Source organism: Molothrus ater, chromosome 20 (assembly GCF_012460135.2).
Source record: "Molothrus ater isolate BHLD 08-10-18 breed brown headed cowbird chromosome 20, BPBGC_Mater_1.1, whole genome shotgun sequence".
In the NCBI taxonomy this organism is placed as follows: domain Eukaryota; kingdom Metazoa; phylum Chordata; class Aves; order Passeriformes; family Icteridae; genus Molothrus; species Molothrus ater.
In genome coordinates this window covers 5,701,211-5,724,504 of record NC_050497.2, presented here as the reverse complement: position 1 = coordinate 5,724,504, position 23,294 = coordinate 5,701,211, and the positions used below count along the sequence as shown (strand labels likewise).

The following is a 23,294-nucleotide window of genomic DNA, read 5'->3' as shown; positions in this document are numbered from 1 at the left end:
ATTCATCTGCCGAGGGACCAGCCTTTCCTGGGGCCCAGCCCAGAGAATGATCTCCTCAGAGAACAAAAGGCCATTACAAACACCACCACCTTCTGCTCCCGGGGTTAGGCGTACTCTGACCTCCGTTAGCATAAACCAAGAGCAATCTGTCTGTGTAAATTTATGCCCCTTACACATAATGCATCATGTATATGCATAGCTATTACATTTCTATCTGCATGTGTGCACATGTACATGTATTTTTTTTTAATCCCAAACCCTCCTGAGTGGAGGGAGGGTTAAGAGGCTGCAGTTTTTCTACCAGCAATGCCCCTGTGCAGCTCTGTGTTGTGGGGGAGAAGCAGAGCCCAGCTGTCACCGCCATGGCAGCGTTCTGCCTGTGTACACGGCCCTTCTCTGGGGACAGGAGGGGAAAACAAACAGGCGACAGATGTGAGCCGCGTTGTTTAACGCTGTGCTGGGGGAGCCTGGCGCCGTGGGGATGTGCTGGCTGCCAGGGGCTGCCCGAGCACGAGGGGATGCTCAACAGCCACCCCCGATGCAGAGCTGCATCTCCCCGGTGCTGACAGGAGCTGTCCTTAGCATCACCCAGCTGTTTCTGCTCCCCCACAGCAATCCCGAGGAGCAGCAGGGTGGCATCACAGAATCACAGAACTGATGTGAACAGAATTCACAGAATCACAGAACTGTAGGGCTGGGAGGGGTTCGGTCCGACCCCCCTGCCAAGGCAGGGTCACCTTGGGCAGGTGACACAGGAACACATCCAGGTGGGCTTGGAATGTCTCCAGAGAAGGAGAATCCCTACTCTCCTTGGACACCTGTTCCAGTGCTCTGCCATCCTCAATGCACAGCAGCTCTTCCTCATGCTGAGCTAGAACTTCGTGTGTGGTAGCAGCTTTAACGCTGCAAAACCCGTCTGCAGCTGCTGCCTTTGCCAGCCCATTGCCCTGAGCGAGCAGGGCCCTGCGTGTGGCTCTGAGCCCGTGAGGGGAGCGCTCTGCGCGGCCAAGCCTCAACTCGGTGTAGGAATCGCTATTTTATATAACACACACCAGCGTCCAGGTGCTTTAATAACAGCACCGGGAGCACGGGCCGCACTGCGCGCCCCGGCACTGCTCCGGGGGAGGAAGAGGAGCGGGAGGGAGAGCCCCGGGCTGCCCCCGGCGCGGCCCGGCGGGACCGGAAATCCTCCGCGGCATTTCCGGCGCGGCCGCGCGTGCCCGCCCCTCCCTCCCTCCCGCCCGCCGCCGCCAAGATGGCGGCGCCCGTGTCGCTGCAGGTGGAGTTCGGGTGAGCGCGGGCGGCGGGGCCGGGCGGAGGGCAGGGCAGGGCAGGGCCGGGATGGGCCGCGATGGGCCGGCCCCTCGGCGAGGCGGCCGCGGCGGTGCGATGGGGCGGTTGCTGCCTGCGGCCTGGGGGGCCGCTACGGGCGCGGCTGGGCCCGGGCGCAGCCGCTGTCACGGGGCTGCGGGCCGGGGTAACGGGAGCGGCCGCCGCCGGGGAACCGGGGAATCGGCCATCGGCGGGAGGGGCCGGACACGCCGGAGGGTGTCCGCAGAGTGCGGCCGGGCTGTCTGCCCGTCTGTCCCGGGGCCTCGCTCCCATCTCTCTGTGAACGTCCTGTGTCAGGCCTTTCTTTTTCTTTCACCTCTTTCAACCTCTTTGATTTGTTTAGGGTTTTTTATTTTAATTATTAAAATTATTTATGAAAACCTCCCCCTCGTTTCTCGGCTTTTTTTTCTGAGCACTGTCTGTGTGTGTGTTTGTGTGTGAACACGTGCCCTCACTGTGCTTTGTGTTTGAGCCCTGTCAGGTCTGTAAAGCTGCCAGGTTCTCACTCTGTAGCATTTCAGTTTCCAGGCCTTTGCTGCTGTAGTATCAGCATTGCTCATGCTCTGGCCCTGGGGTCTTAAAGCATTTGCAGTGGAAGCTGTGCATATTTGTGGAAATACTTGTGTTATTTCGTTAAAGCCTCCTTTTAGCAGAAGCTAAAAGGCTGCTATTTATTCGCTTTTTCCCACCCTTTCACGAACACAGAAATGCCATAACCCTTTAAATACCCTTCTCCTTAAGAATCCTTTCCTCTATCTTTCCCGCTTCCAGCTGCAGCAACTCTCCTAATTTTCCCAGAAGAGTGAGATGCATTTTTGCTTCCCTTGGAAATGCATAAATGAGCTCTCTATGTAGGAACCACAGCTGAGTTCCCCACAGCTCTCGCCTTACAGAAGGACCTTATCTTGCAATCTACATTTCCCGCTGTAACAAAGCGTGACCTTGTTTTCATTACATGAAAAAATGTTTTTCATATCATTGTTATGACTTGTTCCCTCGCATGAATCTCGGCTCATGTTCATAATCACTGCTTCAATTTTGAGATAACTATTTGTTGTGAGCTGGTGGAAGAACACCAACAGAGTGCTCTTTAGGAGAGCTGCTGCATATAAGTAATGCTGCTGAAGGCATAACAAGGGTTCTGTTGTGCTCTGCCATTGCAGAGCCAAGGAAACCTACTGTGGCATTTTTAGATATTGAATTTAAAGGAACTTAATAACATCTGGAAGTATCTTTGTTGATATTTAGGTGGGGATTGCTTGTTTTAAATATTTCTCTTTATTATGTTGGTTTCCAAGAGAGGAGAGGCACCAGTAAGTTCCCAGAAAGTAACTTCATAGGAAAAATTTTCCAAAGTAATTGGCATTTAAGTTGGAGGAACATTCTGCCACAATTTTATGCCCTTTAAAAATGGGTTGGTAATTTTTCTACCTCAGTTTAATATTAAGTGAACTGAGTTTTTTAAGAGTTCTCTAGTTGTTAGAACTTTGGCCAGCGTAGAGTTCAGTCTGGAGTCAAAAGCTCACACTCTCTGCTGCTGTGTACGTAACTTAAAGTAGCTTTTGTGTTTATTATCCATGTCCCTACTCACATGGTAAAAGTTTTATAATCTGAGTTTGGCCTGTGGCCTCACAACATCATGGAAAATGAATGATGTTGATAAAGCTCAAGATTTTCACAATTGTACTTTTTCCAGAACAGAAGGAGAAACAAGGAGCTTGCTGAGGCTTCTGAGCTGTAGTTACAAAAATAAATTACAGCTACCTAAGGTTAGGTGCCTGGACCCAATTCAAATTCCATTGTATTCCAGTGTGTTTCCAGCTCCTTTACCTGCCAGCCTCTGCATATCCTGCTCACACCTGATCTCCTGTGCTTGCAGAGGCCATCAGTTGTTATCTGAGGGGATCCCCTAATTAATTCAGAGTGTCAGAAGAGGGAGAACATCAGGTTGTTCAGTGGAGGAAGATTGTGTATTTATTTATTTGTGTTTTACCCTGTCACCCTCATCACTTGCTTCTCCCAGTCAAGTCTCCCTCTCTGGGACACTTTGTAGTGAGCAGATCAAGAAAGAGTTGCCAGGACTCTCAGCTGCTGGCTCTGACTTGCTCTGTAACTTCGTGTGAGTCATTTCCCTTTTCTGTGTGTTCACACTTGTGAAATAGGGGAATATTTATTCCAGAAGGATGCTCAATTTTGAGATTTCTGGCCAGCAGGTGTTAGGGATGAGCAGTGCTGGATGGAGTGTGGTGGCTGTGGTGTTGTTTGAGTGGAAGCAGCTCTGCACAGGGGTTTGGGAGCACATGGAGATGGGAACTATCCTCCCATCCCACTGGATGATGCCTGGCACCGTGGGGTTCTGGCTGCAGCAGAGCCTCCTCTCTGTGCTGGCAGAGGGAACTGGCAGCTTCCCCTGTGCACTTCTGGTTTGTGACAGGAAAGAAAAGACAAAGGGAATCCTGTGCTAAATATAGTCTGTGTCATTTGTTTTCTCTGTTGTGGCATCTATGTAAATCGCCTCTTTTGTACTGCCTTCTTTTGACAATAAAGCAGAATCTCAGTGGTTCATTGTTTTTATTTCAGAGGTGGTGCAGAGCTCTTATTCGATGGTGTCAAAAAGCATCAGGTGACTTTGCCCTGTCAACCAGAGCCTTGTGAGTATCAGAACCTGTTGGATAACTTCACAGAGGAACAACAAATGAAACAAAGCTGGTTTGTACAGCACTTAGAGTTGCCAGCAAGGATCAAAGTATTTTAAAAGCTCTTTCAGACATGCCATGGATCAGGCAGCTTGGCAAACGGGTTGGTTCTCAAAGTCTGAGGTCTTTCCTGTCCTCTAAGCACTTGTGAATCAAGTCCTTCCTTAAGACTTTTGCCTCCCTCCTGCTGGATAGACAACAGCCTCTGGATATTTCCATCAAGTCTACGTTTGTCTTTCTTGGTACTTGAAACCACCAATAACATCCTCTCTCCTTTGTTTTTTCCTGCCTGTTCTGAGGTTTCCAAGAGGCACATATGTGTGTGTGTGTGTGTGTGTGTGTTTATGTGGTGTAAGATATGTGAAGGGGTGTGTAGCAATATAACATAATGTTGTTTATCTACTCATTTGACCTTTCAAGTAAATGTGATTATTTTAATATGAACTCTGCAGTTGAAAACAGTAAACCTAATGCTCAAATAGGATGCTGGACATCCTGCCCACGGCCTTCACTGCAATAAAAACCAGGATTTTAGTGTTCAAGGGATAAGCAGTCATAATTCCTGGTTTGCAATTTGGAATATCAATACTGAGCAGTGCTGCACTAACTCACTCACTTATGTGCATACTTCAGTTGTAGTGTAATTTTGCCACAGGTATGTTCTGAATTTTTCTAGCTAGATAGCACTGTTTTATTCTATTGGAGTGGGATTATAGACCAAAATAACATAAAGCCATGAGGGAATGTTAGCAACCAATATCTCAAAATGGCTGATACCATAATCTAGGTGCTGGGAACCTCCAGGCCTGAAATCTTTTTGCTGTGCCTGGAAGTAATTAGAGATTGGTAGAAGTGCTTTTGATGCTTGGACATAAGTATGTGTAATTCAAATATAATAGGAATACTGCAATATTGTGTTATCTTGTGGTTAAGGACAGGGACTAAGACTCCAGAAACATGGCCTGGTGCTGATTTGCTTTCTGAGTTTGGTCATGTTGCTTAACTTTCCCCTGTTGCTAATGATTTTTCATGTATCACAAGAGAATTCAGCATTAAATTCCAGCAGTGCTGAAGCACTTAAGATCCTTAAATGAAAGGTAGCAAAGAAATACTAAAACACTCATTTAGCTGGTTTATAAACTTGGGGGCTAGAGCATAATTTTCTTCAGTGCTCTGCAAATTTAAAATACCCAGTAGCACCCACTGTTTTGGTGGTGTTCAAACCACGATCAGATGCTGAAGAAAAGGGGGTTATTACAGGAGATGTTTATTCCTGCCAGGGGAGGGGAGGCTGGTAATACCAAAGAGGGATTCTTGCAGCCCCGTGGCTGTCAGCAGTGCAGTTCCATGTCGCCTGATCCATTCCCACTTGAAGCTTCTGGGAAGACTTCTGCAGCCTTAGTAGGATCTGCATTTATCCTAAGGGATAAATCTCTCCCTGCAGGCCTGTCTCAGCCTCAGGGTTCAAACTCCTGATCTCCAGTGATTCATTCCAGATCCAGCTAACCCATTATTGCTCCCAGCTTTTCCCTCTGCCTTGTTTTCCAGACACTGCTATCCCTGTGCCAGGAGGGGCAGAAGTGGCAGTACCCCCTTGTCAGCTGCCCAGGTTTGCTCTCTCTTGTGCCTTGGCTGTCAGGGAGGTTTCATTTTGGGGCTGGCTGTGGATTGCAGCATCTGAGGAGCATAAACTGAGCTGTGAGGCAGCTGCTGTAGTGACATTTACACCCAGCCCAGGGATGGGGCAAGCAGAGGTGGCCTGAATGTCTGACAGTAAGGGATTACTGCAAACACCCCTCATGATACTTCCAGAAGACAATTATGTTGTAGTGGTGAGGAATCAATGAAATCATGTCAGAAATTATGAATCATTTTCTTGAAATTTTATGTTGTTCCTAATGCTGTGTATTTCCCTTGTTCACGCTAAGAAATTTTAACTCTCCTATCTCTGGATAAATAAAGATATGCACAGCCAGATCCCTGCTGCCCTTGTGCAGCCAGAATTGCAATGATTAGAGAACTAAAACAGCTCAGTTCTACTGGGCACATCCTGTTGCTTACCTTACCCTGAATGTCCATCACTGAATTCTCCAGGGAAAGACCTGTAGTATGAGCACTACTTGAAGACCTGCACTTCTAACCCCATTTTAAGTGATTTCATTAGCTGCCAAGTTTATTTTTGGCCATTTTGGCCTCTCTTACCTACTCTTTCTTTTTTCTAGGTTATTTTTGTCTTTGTCCTCCTTTTTGCAGAACAGTTGCTTCTCTCTGGGTTATGGAGCCCACCTATATTTTAATTGTTTAGGCATTTTTATATATATCCCAGAAGGGAAGGGAGGTGGAAAATTATATGAAGAAATACATACAAATATTTACATGAATAAAATAATTTGTGCTCCGTAGTTGGCAGGGGCAGTCAGTGTTCTCAAAATGATAATGTTGCTTGAGCTTGAGCAAACTCTTTATGTGGTCATTTCTTTTTTCCTGATAACAGGCACTAGATGGAAAGTAGGTAGGTTCCAGATCCAGTTAACTTTTTCAAGAAGATTTGATTCTCTGTCCTTTTCTAATGCTTGGAGTTGGACTCGTGGAGGGGTTGGGAAAGGCAGGAGGAAGGAAGCTGCAAATGGGACAGGAGCAAGCCACAAGGGATACAGCCACATGGCAGGACCTATTTTTATTATCTGAGGGGCATCTTGTATCCTGATGTCAGTTCTTTAGCAGTTCTTTATTTCCAAAGTGGAGCTGTCTCAGCCTGCATTTTGAAGTTGCTGCCAAAGTGGGAACTTTGAAAGTGTGGTGTATGTGCACAGGCAGCAGATTTACCTAAGCCACACTTTGTGCAGGACTGTGTAATCTTGTAGAGTTGTTGCAGAAGGAAGACCTCAAGTTAAACAAGAATGTTGTCCCAAATTTCTGGCTATCCTGATGATTTCACTGATAATGCTGTTTGAGGATCTAAAGGCATTATGCCCTGTTGGCTTCTTCTGCATAAAAACAGTGTGTGTGGGAGAAAGCAGCTGGGGGAATAACGATATTTGTCACACGGAGAGAGGATTAAATTGGCAGGGAAATCAACTTTATTTTCAAGCATCTAAGAGGCTATTAGAGACAATGGAGCATAAAAAAGAGAAACCCTAGATTAAAAACTGAAAATGTATTTGGCAGCCTCCTCCTGAAACAAGCCACAGCAATTTAACCAAGTGCTTCAGTAATCAAATAGATCATTGTATGACAGCTCTGCAAGTGATGCTGGAGCTTCTTCCTCCATCTCACTGGGACTCACAGTGGTGGATTTGTCTTGGCCATGTGAGTTGCATGGATGCTGTTGGAAGGGTAGAAGTCACTGGCATTGTTTAACCCTTGTAGTGGTTTCAGGTTTAGCTCAGCTGCATCATCTGATGAAGAGTGTTTACAAAACCTCTCTTCTGTGCTGTCTTCTGGATGTTGTACCCAGAGGTTGGGGTTGTGTTAAAGTCTCTGGCCCATGTGCTGCAGGCTGCTCAGCTGCTGTCACAGACCTTTGAATTCCAACTTCTCATGTGGCTTCAGTGGTGGGACTCATGATTTTGGAGCAGCAGCTTCACTGGTGCTCACTGGGACCTTCTGGGCTAATCAAGAATTCACATCTATTTTGGTACTTTACAAGTCTGGAAGGTTAAATTATTAATCAGCTTGTTTTGGTAATTGTTTGTGGTTTCCCTTTACCAAAACTCTAGGGAAAAAAAGCCCACTGCCAATCAGATTTTTTTTAAGAGGGAAAATTAAAATAATCTGCCAAATACTGCTTCTGTTGAATCCCTGTAGAGAAGAGCATGGTGTGCTCCTCGAGAGCTTTGCTTTCCAGGGGCCTTGTTCTGCACAGCATGGGGGACTGCTGGGGACTTGGGAGCATTCATCTTCTGGGAGAAGAGCCTGGGGATCCTGAGAGATCAGACCTATGTTACAGGCAGGATGGCTTACAAAATAGAGCATGGCATGTGTTCAGCATTGACTGGGGTGCTGGACCAAAAGAACCTGTAAAATCCAGAGAAGCAGTTGGCGTTGGCTGTTGGTAAGTGCCTAGTGCTGGGTAGTACATGGTAGTTGAGTCATTAATATTCTGGCATGCTTTTATTGCTCTGTTTATTATTCCTAACATTTTAAAACTTGCTCCAAAGAAAGAATAAAAATATATTTGCTAATGTAGAGGCTTATTAGAAGAACGGTAAAAAAACCCCCATAGTTCTGTGGAACTTCATGCAGTCAAATCTTCTTAACCACAGTGTGTGGTACTTGCAGCTCTCAAAGGACTTGGGTTATTCCCCTCCTCGTGCATCCCACTCGTGCATCTGTTTTAGGCAGGAAATTACAGATTTGGTGGCAAGGGAAGGGGGCTCGGTGGGTGATGCAGGGTGGGTGCTCAGCACTCAGGCTGGGTGAGCAGTGTTGGCAGTGTCAGAGCTGTCGCGATGGGATGGAGCGTTCCTGCCCTGGGGCTCAGCTCCAGCTCCCTGTCCCAGCGAGGCTGCAGCTCCCTTTGGAGGGAACAGGGAAATAAACGCTCGTCCTCACAGTCCCATCACCCTCCTGGGAGGCCGTGGAGCCGCTTTACCGGATCAGCTCATCCCAACTCATTGTGGAAGGAGCTTCCCAGGCACTGGGAAACCAGCCCTTGTGTGTGACCAAATCCCTGGGATAACAAAGCCTGGCTGTTACACCCTCCTTCCCAGCCGCTGTATTGCAGTGCGGACACCTAGCAGGATAACCCCTGTGTCCCACCCCCCTCCTCTGGCTCTTTTCTCTCGGTGGGATTTGCTGTGCTGACAGCGCTGTTCAGAGGGTGGCAGCGGAGCAGGGCTGGGGAGGAGGATCCGGGCCCTTTAAACCGCTTAGCATGCGGTTCACACGGCTCCGGGCCAGCTGTTCCTTTCTCCTCCTGCCCTCACTCGCAGGAGTTGTTTGCTGAGCTCAGAGCTCCTGTGCAAAATTGCTTTTCAAAAGAGCCACTTTCTGCTTAATTAAACAATGAGCCGCCGTCCCTCTGCACATCTGTAAAGCTCCCTCCGCAGCCCCTTTATCCCACAAACTGCTCCATTCTTACCTCCATTCACTTGTAAATCTTACCCCCCCCTCTCCTCCACCCTGATCATCTCACTGGCCCTTTCTTTTTCCCTTTCAAGTAAGACTGAGGAGCTTGGAGTATCTGTGGGGGTGGCTGGGTTGGGTGGACAGGAATCGGTTTAATGGTGCTTGGCCCTGTATGAAAGCCTAATAATAGCAAAGCAGATCTGAGCCCAAAAGTGAGAGGCGATTTCTGTATTTAGAGGAATAAGATCATGGCAGTTTCCTGAGCTGAGCTGAGACACTGACTCATCCAGCAGCCAGAGGGGACACAGCCACCAGCCAGGCTGGGAGGGGGGCAAGGATTTGACTTCAAGGCATTTTCTGATCCAGCTGGCAGTGCCAGGGAAAGCCCAGCCCAGGGAATTCCCTCGGCCAGGCTGGCTGTGTGCAGAGCAGTGCCAGGCTGCCAGGGAATCCCTCTGCACTCTGGCAGGAGCAGCCACCTTCCTCCATGGTTCAGGGTGTTTAACATCAGCTCTGTGTTGTCTCTTTAACAGCAATCAGGTTTTCATTTTCAGCCCTCAGTGCACACACCCAAAACTCAGAAACCAGGAAAATAGGAGAGAGGGGGAATTTCAGTTTGCTGGGTTTTGGCAAAGCTTTACACTGGTGGTTAGTAATGCATTCTCTGAATTGTCTTGCTGAGAGCTTAAAAAAAATTAACCAGTAACATTCAAGGTTAAACAGGATAAATGAATGGAAAAGTGATGAGGTGGGATATCTCCTTTATCATTGAGAAGGACAGATTATAGCCAGCGTGATGCAATATCATCTAGTATAGATTGATAGGGAGGAATGAAGAAATGAGACTTTAGTGCATTAGCAGAAGATTCCTGACTGCAAAAACTATTAGACCATGGCACAGTCTCCTTGGGGTTTGGTAGCAGGTCTACAGTGCTCAGGCCTCTTAAAATCAGAGCAGACAAAGCTCAGGACAGTCTTTTGTTGAGAATAATTCTGCACTGGTAGAGGGATAAAATCACAGGACCTGTTAAGGAGATGCTTTTTTTAATGTCTGCGATCCCCAGGCTGGTACTTGGCTGCTGGGGCAATCGTCTTTGAGGCTCTCTCAGCTCCTTCCTTTGACAATTTTGAACGAGAGGCAAGACCCTGGGCCAACACTAGTGATCAGTGATCCTAATTAAAAGAGACAGTTTGGTGCACTGGCATTTATTGGGGAGCCTGAAGTGACAATAGCGTTGGGTGTTACGGGATTAGATGCTCTGACTTTAGAAATGAGTAGGGATTAGGTTTACCCTGAGAATCAGCTCGAAGCTGCTTTTTTTGTCATGGGAGCTGATGGATCTGGAGGCTTGCTGCTGGCTAGCAGTGGGATTGGAGATCCCTTGAACTTGTATTTCCCTACCAGCAATCTATGAGGAGTGGAAGATCCCAAGCAGCTCCTATCCAGTTCATAAGGATTGTGATTAAAACCTCAGGGCTGAGAATTACTGGGTGATAGCTGGGATCTGAGTCCTCACTGCTGACAGGAAGGCTGTGAAAGACCTCTGTGATCCTTTCCCATTTTGTGGACACAAGAAAATTAAGAAGAGCATTGCTCCTCTCCATGAGAAGCAACAAAAAGACGTCTTAAAGCAATTAAAATTTACAGAAGCCAAGACCTTGGTGTTCATTTGTAGCAGACAAGAACAGATGAGAGCAACAATTGCAATTCTCTTATGCCTGTTACCCCCTAATTAGTTACCCCCTAATTTCTTCCCTAGTACTTAAATCACTGCCCATTCCAGTGTGTGTGGCAGGATGGCTTGTGCACTTGTCAGAGAAAATGGATTTTACTCTTGCTGCAAAATTTGCCTGGCTGCTCACTCTGCGTAATACCAAATCCATTTGCCTGTGACTCCATTTATATCAGCCATTCCAGGTCTTCTTCTGCAGTTTATGGCACACCATGGTCTGCTTCAGAGAGCGATTTGCATATCAGATGGGAGGCTGGAGGAGTTGGAAGGATCCCTTAGATCTGGTTTTGAGCTCTTTTAGAGAGCAGATCCCTGGAGGGTCTGCTCGGATCCGAAAGCAAAGAGCAGTCATGCACCTGGAAGAGCAGCAGGTATTGGGAGCTGGTTTGTCTGTTTTAAAACAAGCTGCTTAAGCAGGGAAAGGGACATACAAATTGTTTTTCCATACATTTCCATGCAGGCAGGGGGAATAATGGCAGAGGAGCGGCAGGGAAGGGGCTTTGTCATGGTTACAGGCCGGTGGCTGAGAATGTGGGTGGAGCAGTGCTCGTCCAGAGTTAGTGACCTCAGCAAATTGGAGCTCAGCCATGGTCAGTATGATAAATGATCTTATTCTGGGTCAAAGAAATGGTACCCCACAGGGAGGTGTCCGCAAGGCGGCCGGGAAAGCGCCGTGCTCCTGCAGCACTGACCCCTTAGTGACCAGTGCCACATATATCTTATTTACTGCAGACCAGAAGGGAATTTTCCATGGTTCAGCCTTTATAGGGATCCCCTATTTCCCTGAAATAATCTCCCAGTTCTGCAACCAAGGCAAGAAAATGGCTGTAATTACACCTTCTGAGTGCCCTTCGAGGCTTTGTGCAAGATTGTACGTGGATTTTAAGGCAGGGGACACAGAGATGTCTGGTCCTTGTGTGTGTGAATCTATAAGCAACCTGTGCAGCTCCCTGGGAGCCAAGGGCTGTGTGTCTGTGTCAAATGGTATCAGGGTTGCACAGAATCCTTCCATGTTTCTGCACCTTTATCAGTTCATTGTGAGATCCCTCTAGTGCAACACCCAGTTTGGTGTTCCTTATTCGAAGCACCTGGTTTCTCTCTGCACACAGTGAGTACCCTCTTTTCTGAGTTGTCACTGATGGATCTGTCAGGTCCAGGAGGTTTTATTGAGCTAGGAAAGATCTTTGGATTTCAGCCCAGCTTTTGAGGGTGCAAATGAACCCAGGCAGTGCTAAAATGGACTATTAGAGAGGAAGCTCAGTAGATTCTTCATGGAGGAGGGCAGTGCAGGTGGTCAGGCCTCGGAGGATTCAGAGGAGGACAGAGCAGACGGTGCAGTTCTCTCTGCCACAACCAGGAGTGTTTGTGGTGCAGCTGGGCTGAACAGGAGCCGAGGCTATTGGGGCTTGTGTGCTCTCACTGCAGTTCCTGCATCCTCTTGCGTGACAGGCAATGACTTTGTGTCACTCCCAGCACACATCTCATTTTCCTGAGCGCTGTGTTTCGCTGGGTGATGGCTTTTCTGCATTCATTGTGGGCTTGAGCTCCCATCTGTGCACTTGAACTAAGCAGTTTTCTCAAACGATTGTCGGTTTTTCTTTTTTTTTAATTAACTTTAGATTTTTTTTTTCCTAAGAATTTGGAGAGGGTTGATGTAGTGCTAGCACAAGCAGCAGAAACTGTCTCTGTGTAGAAATAAGACAGGGATTTCCTACCATGTGCTTCAGTCCCTCCTTTGCAGGTTGAGAATATTTCTGCTTCCTTGCCTGGTTCAGTCTTGCTTCTCCTCTGATGCTGCCAATGGAGAGGACAGTTAATGAGAATTAAGAGTGCATTTTTTGACGTGATATTTGTTTGCTCTGAGTGAAATGGAGTAGGCTACCAAAAAGATTTCAATAAGACCATGCAGCAGTGATAAAAATACATCATTACTGGGATGAGCTGAGTTCAAGTTGGTGATGCTGGAGCAAAATGCTGTATTGTCTGAGCTCTCACCTGAACCTCCCTCTGGAGCCAAAATGCACGGTGGGTTTTGCAGCCAAATCACAGCACCTGTAGTACAGCTGTGCTCCTGCCAAAGCAGATGCCTCTGTTCTGTGATGAGGGCCAGCTTCAAACCAACACGAGTGTGAAATCGTGGCATTGCAATGATGGTTTAACTTCCCAGCAGATGTGGTGCCTGACCAGGCTGAGATTTTTTTCCTTCTTTATATGTCATCTGTAGAGAACCTGCTGTTTGCATAGAAAATCCTTGGCCCAGGCAGCTGGAAACCTGTTAGACCCATAGCATAGTATCAGAAAGAAAATGTCTTAGGAACACTACATATGTCAGCTGTAAGAGATGAGCAGTTGTGCTATAATTTACCTCTTATTATTTCCATCATGAGAACATGGAGTCCTGAGCTGTTGATCAAGACTGCTGTTTGAGGCACTGAGCTGCAAGATGGCTTCTTCACAGACCACTTGCAATGGAAGTAATCTTGCTCCTTTTCAATATCTTACTTGTGGGAGATAGTTTTGGTGTGGCTGTGGTCATCTGTCATCCTTTATAATTGATTTGTTCTAGTAATATTGGTGCATAGCACATAGAGAAATGAAGGTGAGTGAAAAAATTCAATGCTGATAAAACAGATGAAAGTATTGTCTTAAAGTTGGCTGTGGAGAAAGGGTCTTAATTTTTGTACCTTTTGGAGTAGGCATGCATAGAGATGTCTGGGGTTTTTTCCTACTGTTTAAATTCTTCAGTATGTGTGTACGTGACTCTGGGTAGGAGTAAATGAATGTCGGCTCAGGTGGGACTGAAAATAACATTTGTTATGGGAGGAGATGGCTGAGGGAGTCTTCCAGCTCAGCCTGGAATAAATCAGTCCCCTCGCCCCTCCGTCCAGGCTGCTTCTAGGTGGCTGCCTTTTATCCAGCCAGTGCAGCGTGTTTCTGTTTAAATGATCTCTCCTGAAAGGTCCCAGAGGAAAGGGCTGCTTATTCCATGCAAGGAGAATGGTATATGGCACAGCTCATTGTTGTGTGCCCTGCTGCAAGTGCATAAATATGAAACAGCTCGCGGGCGATGCTGCGGTGGGGTGGTGTCCCCTTCACACCCCCCTCCCTCTCCTGGAGGCTCCTCTCCATCTTCCTTCCTTTACAGCTTTCATTTCTTGGTGATGGAGAGCGGGAGCCATTTGGGTGTGAGATCCTGAGGGCTTGACTGCAGCAGCGTTTTTCAGGGGAAGGTGAATTAATGTGGTTAACTCTTGTTCTGATGGCTGACTGGCTGTGGTGCACGTGTGTGCATGTGTGTACATATATATATTATATATATCTATGTGTATGGATGGATATGTATGTAAATACACACACCTTCTTAGTGGTGCTCCCTGTCCCCAGTGCATGTTGCTAGGAAGGAGGCAGAAAATGGCCTATTTTGTTCTTTTAACTACAAATCATTACAAGGCAGTCGTGGGTTGGCCCCAGGCAGATGATCCAGCTCATCAGGCAGTTTGGAGGCACTAAGCAGCTCCTTTTGCCCAGATCAGAGTGATCCAGCGCTTGGAGGTAGCAGTACCTGTTGTGCTCTGGGCAGCTCTGTGGGGAGATCGGGGTTTTGGAGCAGAGTGCTGGTTTGGAGGCAGCAGTGCCCTGGGAAAGCAGGGGGAACAGAGGGAATCTCAGAGCATCCCCCTCCCCCTTTCCCCGGGAGAAGAGGCCCCCATCTGCTGCAGATGGACATATCCCCATTGCCTAGTTGATGTGCACCTGTCTACACCAGGGCTGTTCATCCTGGGTATGACAGAAGCAATGAGGGTGACATTATTTGGAAGAACCCCAGTTTGGCTCTGGGTAACACATCCATGATCCCATAAAATCCTGGGTAAGGCCTGGGCTGAGTCAAGCCACTACAAATGCACATATGGCTGGTCATGAAGCAGACACATGGGGAATGGTACACAGAGTGAATTTAATTCAGAGAAGCACGTGTGGAAAGATACCTCATGACTACAGTGAGGTTACCTCACATAAGAAACCCATCCTGCCATCCCTGCTCCTCCTGGAAGAGGGCTGCAGCCCTCACTGGTGGATTTGTGCCTTCAGAAAGCTTCCTTGCTTCTTGAAAACAAACAAAACTCTTTTGGGGCTTTCAAAGGGCTGTTTAAAGGAGCCCCAGGAGAATAACTGATTGTGGATTCGGAATGATGACGTGGTTTGTGGAACAGTGAAATATAGAGGCAAATGCAGGAGAACTCCACTTTGCAATTTGTCAGCTTCTCTAAACCCTGTAACGAATTGTTCCCCCCCTCTGTCTCTTCTCACCTCTCCAATAGGAAATTAACTGATGCTATCACTAAAGAAATTGTTTTTGCCTCACAAAGTAAAATTGATACTATAAAAACCCGCCAGCAGTGTCTCCTCCTCCTTTTACATGAAGACAAATCCTTCCTGTCACCTACTGAAATGGAAAGATAAAGGCTGAGCTTTAATAAAGAAGCTCTAAGCATAAAGTGTAGAAGGAGGGAGCAGGCACAGCATGGGGAACACTCCACAGCAGCAGGTGTGATGCTGAGGGATGCTGTAAGTGTCCAAAATGCAACTATGGGCCAGGGCCCTCCTGTCTGTTTAATGCATGGCCATGGACAGGTTTGGGCCCCAGAGCTCCCAATGTCTCCAAGAGTTTGTGCTGGTTTTGGTGCAAAAGTGTCTGTCTTTGTTCCATTCAGGTTCTTAGTCTTTCTTGTTTGGACTTTTAAAATCTAATGAAATGCACAAAAGAATTAGATATGATTTGTTGGGTGTTAAGATAATGCACATGAAATGGGATGTGTCAGAGACCTGAACATCAGGAATCTGCTGCCAGATTGGTGCTTCAGCAGGAACTGCATTCGTTCTTAGTGGGATGAGTTTTCTGTGGGAAATCTCTTCTGCCAAACCACAGGGACAGGACTGACTGTGAGTTTCTTTGCAGCTATCCCCATCCATCCTGCATGTTCCTCATCTGCTCTTTTGTGGATAAACAATCACTTTGCTCTGGCATCACCGGGAGCCATCAGCTTGTTTGTAAACCCTGTCCTTCCTTCTTCCAGGGGATATCAGAAACCTGCTCAAGTGGATCAAACAGAATATGCTGAAAGAGCGACCAGAGCTATTCTTGCAAGGGGAATCTGTGTAAGTACAATTGTTAGGAATCCTCCTTGTGTTTCTCTCTTGATCCCCACAGTTTGGGGGATTTTTCCTCTGGGGCGGATTTCCTATTGAGTAAGTCAATGACCATGAAAACACAGGATTTGCTTAAGTGATAGTGGGAGGTATCCCACCCACACCTTGCACTGTCCACAGAGAGCATCTTTTGCAGCCTTCACCCCACATCTTTAAACCTTAAACATGAAGCAGGGCCATTTATGCTTTCTCTTCATTGTTACTTGGAACAGAGCAGTACCTGTATCCTCATTTCCAGGAGTTTTAGCAGGTCTGTCTGTTCCCTGCTGACATCACTGGGACTGAAGCAGTCATTCTGAGAAATGCCAACAAATACTTCTTCTGGGAAATGTATTTTTATTATCAAAATGGGGCCAGTCTCGTGGAGGGGGGGGGTAGAAAAAAAAAAGGAAGGCAAGAGAAATGGAGCAGAGTGAGCTGTGCAAGCCATCCCTGACTGCGGGGTGGCGCTGGGGGTGTTTAACATTCGTCACGGATCTTTGTGAGCTGAAGCGTGTGCCAGGTCCCCTGGTAACAGGAGAGACAATTGCAGGACACTGAGGATCAAAGAGGGGGAATCCCTTTGCTCAGAACCAGGGGCTTGGAGTGGATCCCAGGTGTTTAGTGCCTCTGCTAGGGGCACTGGAATGGCTCTTCCTGCCTTCACACTGAGCTCTGTGCGCTCGCCCGTCGTGCGTGGGTTTTAATTACCTGGCTTTTCTGCACGGTACGGAAATGCAGTCATCCTGGAGCATCCTCAGCACGGAGCCTTTTCATTCAAATGAGCTTTGGGATTGCTCCTGCGTCCCCTTTATTTGATCTAGAAAGGGCACAGACTGTACCTGTTTCCACCTCCATGCTAGGATCCCTTTTTTGGCGTTACAGGCAGTCAGCCTGTGATCTGTGCTGTGTGACATCCCTTGTTCTTAACTATTTGTGGAGCTTTTTAGCAGCCCTGTATTCTAATTATTTCTCTCTATTCTGCAGGAGGCCGGGAATTTTGGTGCTCATCAACGAGGCAGACTGGGAACTAATGGTCTGTACTCCTTCAGTTTGACTTTCTTTGTTGAAAATATTGCTCGCTCTTTTCTGTGGTTGCTCTCACAGCAGCTATTTCTGATTCTTGCCCCAAGCAAAGCATCTCATATTTGAGGGGGAAGGGGCAGGCTGGAATCTATCTCCTGTACTGTGGCTGTTCAAAAGCCTGGAGCCTCTCTCTAACCTGCTGAGTCTCATCAGCCAGGCAGGGTCTGAAAAGAGATCACCCTTTTTCCCTCGTCTCTGGCACTGGGTTTTGCACCTCTGGCTGCTGGCAGGTCCCCCCACATGTGGGGTGACAGTGGTGGGGGCACCTGAGACCTTCAGGCCCCACACAGAACCACCTTCCCTGAAGTCAGGTGGTGCCTGGCAGGTAAAGGCCACAGGGAGATTTCAACTCAAACAGGCACCTGGTAAATGTCTTCCCTTCTCAGCCCACTGTTGTGCTCAAACAAACATCCCCTTGCCACTTCCCTGCCTCAGGCAACCACCTGTTCTGTCAAAACCCTGGTCCAGAAAGCGATGTGGGGTGATGAGCATCAGCACTGTGGCTGATCTCTCACTTTTGCTTCTGTTATGATGAAAACATCAGTCTGTCCCCTTCTGCTCTCCCTAATACTCACCATCTTTTTATGAGCTGTTTTCTCTTTGCAGCTTGTATTTGGAAATGACATTTAAACAATTTTTCATTTTTTTTCTTGGCCTGCAGGGTGAGCTGGATTATAAACTCCAGGACCAGGATAATGTGCTTTTCATCTCAACACTGCACGGCGGGTGAACTCCTGAAAAAAACAAGAGGATGCAAATCCAAATCCCTGGGAAAAAAACAAACAAACAAACAAAAACCTTAAACCACCTAAACCTCCCTTGAACTGCCTGTGTCCAGTCTCTGCATCTTCCCACTGCGTTCACTTGTTCTAGACATCCAAATAAAGCCCCGCCAGCCTGCGGCCTTCTGTCCACCACAACAGCATCCATCTTTTGGTCCTCATTTCACCTCTCCTGACTGCACTTCCAGGTACCCTAACTAGCAGAGAGCACCTCAGCATGAGGGACTTTGTTTTTCTCTGACAGGAGGAAGAGAGGTGCTGAACCCTGCTTAGGATAACATGTCTTAACATGCAGTGAGGTGTTCTAGTGCTGGGAACCACGATTCTTTTAACACAATGCTTAATGTTGGTACAGTCTCTGCACCAGCCATGGGAAGGATGAGAAAGTGCAAGAAAACAGAAGGGAACTTGACTAGCTTTTGCATGGGGTAGCAAACATGGCAGCTCCAGAGCCCTCAGAAGCGACTTTCACCTTGTCATGATATTTATTTATGGGAAGCAGGAGAGAAATAGGCCTTTTGGGTTTGGTATTTCTGATCCCTCATGCTGCTTTCTTACCAGAGCTGAGGCAGAGTGAAGTACTGGCCCATGAATTATGTCAATTATTAATGATTTGGTTGGAGGGGAAACAAACCCTCACCCGGCCTGAGACAGCACAGAGTGATCAGGGCAGCAAATGATCTTTCTGTCACCGTGATAGACAGAATTGATCAGGCTGCACTGCATTCTGTGCAGGTGGGAGCTGCAGTCTGGCTGGAAAAGGGCTGGGGCTGGAGATGCACAGTTAAAAGTGCCAAGATCCAAGAAAGTCAGTGGCTTTTAACCCTTTGTGTCAGTGGGAGGGAGAGGCTTCTTGCTGCATGCTCTGTGTGGGGTTCTGCTAGGGCACAGGTGTTGTTGGCTTTCCAGAAGTTTCCTCAGAAAGACAGACTGGCCCCTGCCAGCCAGGAGGCTATGGCAAGAGAGGGATGGGCTCAGAGAAGACAGCACTGGCACCAACAGGTCTGAAACATGCTGCACGAGCTGCCAGGAGTGCCTGACCAGGACTGTGCTCCTGCTCTCCCCCCTGCCCCGCTCACCTGTTCCGTCGCGGCTCCAGCGGCACGCAGGGTCCGGCAGCAGCTCCTGCCTGAGCCGCGGCTGTGGTGGAGCTCAGGGGGTGCCTCTAGAGCTGATCTGCACCACGGACTGCTCTAAGAGCCCTGGATCTTCAGGAGCTGCTGAGGAGGTGGGGAGCACCAGCCCTGCTCAGGCAGCCTGGCCCAACACCCGAGAGCAGCGCACAAGGAGCCTTTCCCGCGCTGCGCCTGACAGGAATTCCTCTGATGCAGACAGTGATTCCCTCAGCTGACTTCTCCACTGACTCCTCTCTGTCTACCCCTCCACAAACTGCCTAACTAAAGCACCCACAGCCTACGATGCTTCTGCATCTGAGGAGCCCCAACTTCAACCCAGTGCTGGTGCCAAAACGATATTCAGCCTTTTCCAAATCCAGCCACGGCAACTTGAGTCCAGCTCACTCCATTTGTAAGTGACACAGACAGGCCAAAGGCTCTTCTCTGCCCTGAGTTCCTAGCCCTTAGCTTAGCTGGGCCAGGACAGTGGAAGGGGATTCCAGGTGGTGGTAGAAGCTGGCTGAAAAACAAGGAACCTGTGTGGCGTGCAGCTTGAAACGGACTGAAGCACAATGGGAAAAAGCAGGTTCATCTTCAGCACTGCTGCCTGCCCTTCCTCTACCCTGCCTCTGCCTCAGGCTGGGCTTGTCTCTTCTCATCCCCCCCAGCTGTTTGCTCAGATAAGATGGGTTCCTTCCCCAGGAGCTATTATTCCCCTCGATAGTGCAGGTAGACCCAGGTGGCTTAGATCCTGCTGTAGTAAAAGCTGTCAATCACTGCTAAAAAATGCTAGAAATGGGAAGGTGAAGGAAGCCAAAGGGGATGGAGAAGACGGGTACAACAAAATCCTGTAACAACAAGAGCAACAAAAAGTTTCTGAAATAAAAGCCTTTTTAAACATTCTCCCCTCCAGCTTTGTCCTAGATAGGCTCTTGGTGAAATTCTGCTCGGATCTTGTAATGCTTCCCTCCTCCTCCTGGGTTTCCTTGGCAGCCCCGGCCGAGCCGTTTGGCTGGTGGATTCATAAAGCCTCTCTGTTAGAAGGAGCCTTCCTCCGGCCGCCGTTCCGCGGGGGCTGCTCCGTTCCGAGGGGCTCCCCGAGCCCCGCCGCGGCGGCGAGGGCCGTGCCCGCAGCCCGGAACCGCTCTCGGCCAAACCCGCCCGGTGCCCGAGCCAGCGGCGGGGCCGATTCTGGGCCCAACGGAGACCCGGAGCGGCCTCGGTGTGCCCGGGGCCAGCCGGGGCTGCGGCAGGAGGACCGGGAGAGCGTCCCGGTGCAGGGACACGGGGCGCACGCCAAGTACGTTAAATGAAACGAAGCCGCAATGTTAAAATAGAAAAATAAATAAAGATAAGAAGGATAAAGCGGGATGGAGCCGCAGGGCCGAAGTGCCCGCCCGCCGCGCCGGTCTGCGGCCCCACCGCCCCCGGCCAAGCGCCGGTGCCCGAGGCTCGGCCCCTCCGTCCCTGCCTGCCCGGTCGGGGCTCTCCGGCCCGGGTTTGACGCAGTAACACCGAGCACCCTCGGCCGCGCCGAGCAGAGCGGAGCCGCCGCCGCTGTTTCCTTAGTTTGCCTGAAATCCTGGCCCCGGGAGCGGTTACCTGCCGTGCCCCGGGCCCGGGGAAGGTCCGTCCTCTGTCCTGTGCCCCGAGAACCGTCCTGGAGCCCCGCCGGAGGAGGTGAAACCTCTGCTACAGATGTCCAGACACAATTCTTGGTTCGTACGGCTCCATCGCACAAGAATTGCGTTTGGACAATCAGGAGCGGAGATTCCCATCCCGGAGCTCGCGGGATCTTCCAGGGGGAATCCGGCTGGAGCCTGGAAAAGAAGGACACGGGCCCTGAGCCGGCTCCCGCCGCCCCCCGCTCCCGCTTCCCGGCCCCGCCGAGCCGCTGCTCCAGCCTCGACAAGTTTCGAGCGCAGCCGCGGCGTTTCGCATCCCGGGTTCCATTTAATGGCACCGCGAGGAGTTTAATTTTATCTAAAAAAAAAAAAAATTAAAAGCAGCCCTATTAAAAAAAAAAAAAAAAAAAGAAGAAGAAAAATAAAAAAGAAAAAAAAAAAAAAAAAAGAAAAAGAAAGAAAGAAAGAAAGAAAAAAAAAGAACAAAAAAAAAAATAGAAAACGAAAACCGACGATCCTTCCCTGCCGGAGCAGCCCCGGTGGAGCGGGGACTCGGGGCTGGCGGCCGCGGCGGGGCTCGGTGCCTCCGGCAGCCGCGGGGCTCCGCGGGGGTGATGCTGCGGGCACAGACTCCGGCCCCGCGCTGCAGCCGCGCCGCTCCTGCCTTGGAGAATCCACCAATTCCAAGCGGATCGCCCTCAAAATTCGTGCACTTTGAACAAATCTCCGAAATTTATAAATGACCGCTGGAGGGGAAATATTAATAATAATAATAATAATAATAAAAATAAAGAAAAAAGATGAAAAATTCAGGCTTCTTCCCCAGCCCCTCCTCACCGACCGGCGCCCACGAAGTTGGGAACAAATCCCCCCTCTCCAGCCAGGGAAAATCCCGGCCCGCTGCCGGCGCTTCCCCCGCCGATGCCGGTGCCGGTGGCCGTGGCCGCTCCGCGGCGGGGCCGGGCAGGTCGCCCCGAGAGAAGGCGGGGGGCTGCGGGCGAGCGGCGGACCCCCGGCTGCCCGAGCCGCCCTCGGCCCCGGCGGCCCACGGGGCTCCGAGTTTCCACGGGGCGCGGAAAGTGCGTCCCGCGGGGGCGGAGCGGGCGGCCCCCGCGGCTCGGCGGGGCACAGCGGCGGGGCTCCCGCGGCACCTGCTGCCGGCCCCGAGCCCGGCCGAGCTGCCGCGGCTCTGCCCGCTTCCTCCACGCCGTATCCACCCGGGAGGGTCCCAAATCCGCCCGGGAGGGATGCGCACACCGGGGCTCTGCGGGCTGCGCCGGGGCCGGGCAGGGCTTTTAGTTGAACGGCACAACAATAAATGTGTTGCAGAGCCGGCGAGAAAAGAATGGGGATGACCTTCAATTGGTACTGGATTTGAATAACACCACGGGGTGATAAATGCCCATTGTGTTTTAGGAGTAATGAATCTCCACTGTCTCTATAGCACAGAAACAGCAGCTGCAACCTGGAGCCAGCCATCTCTTAAAGACACAGCTCCCAAAGCCCGGCTCCGGCCCGGCCCGCAGCCGCCGCACCGCCGGGCCCGGGGCGCGGGGTGCGCTCTGCCCCGGGGGCTCGGTGCCCAACCCCGGGGACGGCCGCGCTTGGGGTTGTGGGGATCCCCCCCGAGCCGCCGGGCAGAGCTGGGTCTGGGGTCCCCTCCCACCCACTCGGCCCCCCTTGGAGACCCCCTCCGTTCTGCTGCCGCGGGAGTGACGCTGCCCGGGTACCCCCTGGGGTATGGGGTCACCTGCACCCCAACTCGGCCCCCCAGCGGCAGGGAAAGTGCTGGGGATAAATAATGCTCATTGTTTTCCCCTAATGAATATTACCGAGGTGCCAGGTCGGCAGCTGCGGGCTCCGGCCGGAGGAGCAGCGGGGACATCGCCTGCCTCTCTCCGCCCGGGGACCCCCCAGCCCCAACCTGCCCAAGGTCCCCGCAGCCAAAGGGAAGAGCCTGGAGGTGGCCGGCGCCTTCTCCACGGCTGCCTGCCACCACCCTGGGTGCCACAGGGGTCCCTGGGCAGGGCTGGACGGGAGCCTGGAAGTGTTCACCGTGGAGATCCCCGCTTGTCCTCGCCTTCCCTCGTGTCCTCACACCGGGACTGGGCAGGCAGGGAGAGGGATTGGTGAGTGCTGGGACAGAAACTCCCGCAGCCCCAGGGATGCTGGGGGCAGCTCAGCCCCACGGAGCTGCAGGGTGACCCCAGTCTCTGTCCCCAACCCTCAGCAGTGTCCCCTGCCTTAGGCCTCACCCCTGGAGCCCAGGGTCAGTGTCAGAGACTGTCAGGCCCAAACCCTGAGCGGGGACCAACAGGGCAGGGATCTACAGCTGGACATTGCTTCCCACAGAGTCTCATTCTCTCCCTGGGAGGTTTTGCGCACCCTGAAGAGGCATCAAGGTGTCCCAGGGCTTGGGAACAGCCACATCCTCACAGCCCATGGGCCAGGGCCAGGGGCATGCCCAGCTCCTGCCACAGCCATGCACCTCCCTCGGAAAGGCTCCTCTGCGTCCCAGCACAGCCCTGCCAGCGCTAGTAGCAATAAACCCACTTCCTACGAGTGTGAAAACCAAAAGAAAGCCAGCATTTAATAAAAAGAAAAAAGAGCAGCAGCAGCTGAAGGCCCCTGAGCTGGGTTGCAGCCATTGCCTGGGACTGGCCACTCT

At 50.2% G+C, this 23,294-nt stretch overlaps 1 protein-coding gene and 1 long non-coding RNA gene across 2 annotated transcripts; one reads left to right on the top strand and one right to left on the bottom strand.

Annotated features, from left to right (window-relative positions):
- Positions 1-1,217: 1,217 nt before the first annotated feature.
- On the top strand, positions 1,218-18,024 carry URM1 (ubiquitin related modifier 1). The gene is made up of 5 exons (XM_036393898.2): positions 1,218-1,290; positions 3,913-3,983; positions 15,907-15,988; positions 17,006-17,054; positions 17,766-18,024. Exons 1-5 carry the CDS (start codon positions 1,256-1,258, stop codon positions 17,832-17,834), a joined length of 306 nt encoding a protein of 101 aa, XP_036249791.1. The 5' UTR covers positions 1,218-1,255; the 3' UTR covers positions 17,835-18,024.
- Positions 14,768-17,793, bottom strand: LOC118693374 (uncharacterized). Its single transcript, XR_004981254.2, has 2 exons — positions 17,680-17,793; positions 14,768-16,838 (listed from the first exon to the last, which is right to left on the bottom strand). It is a non-coding gene; the product is annotated as an uncharacterized LOC118693374 (long non-coding RNA).
- Positions 18,025-23,294: the final 5,270 nt, after the last annotated feature.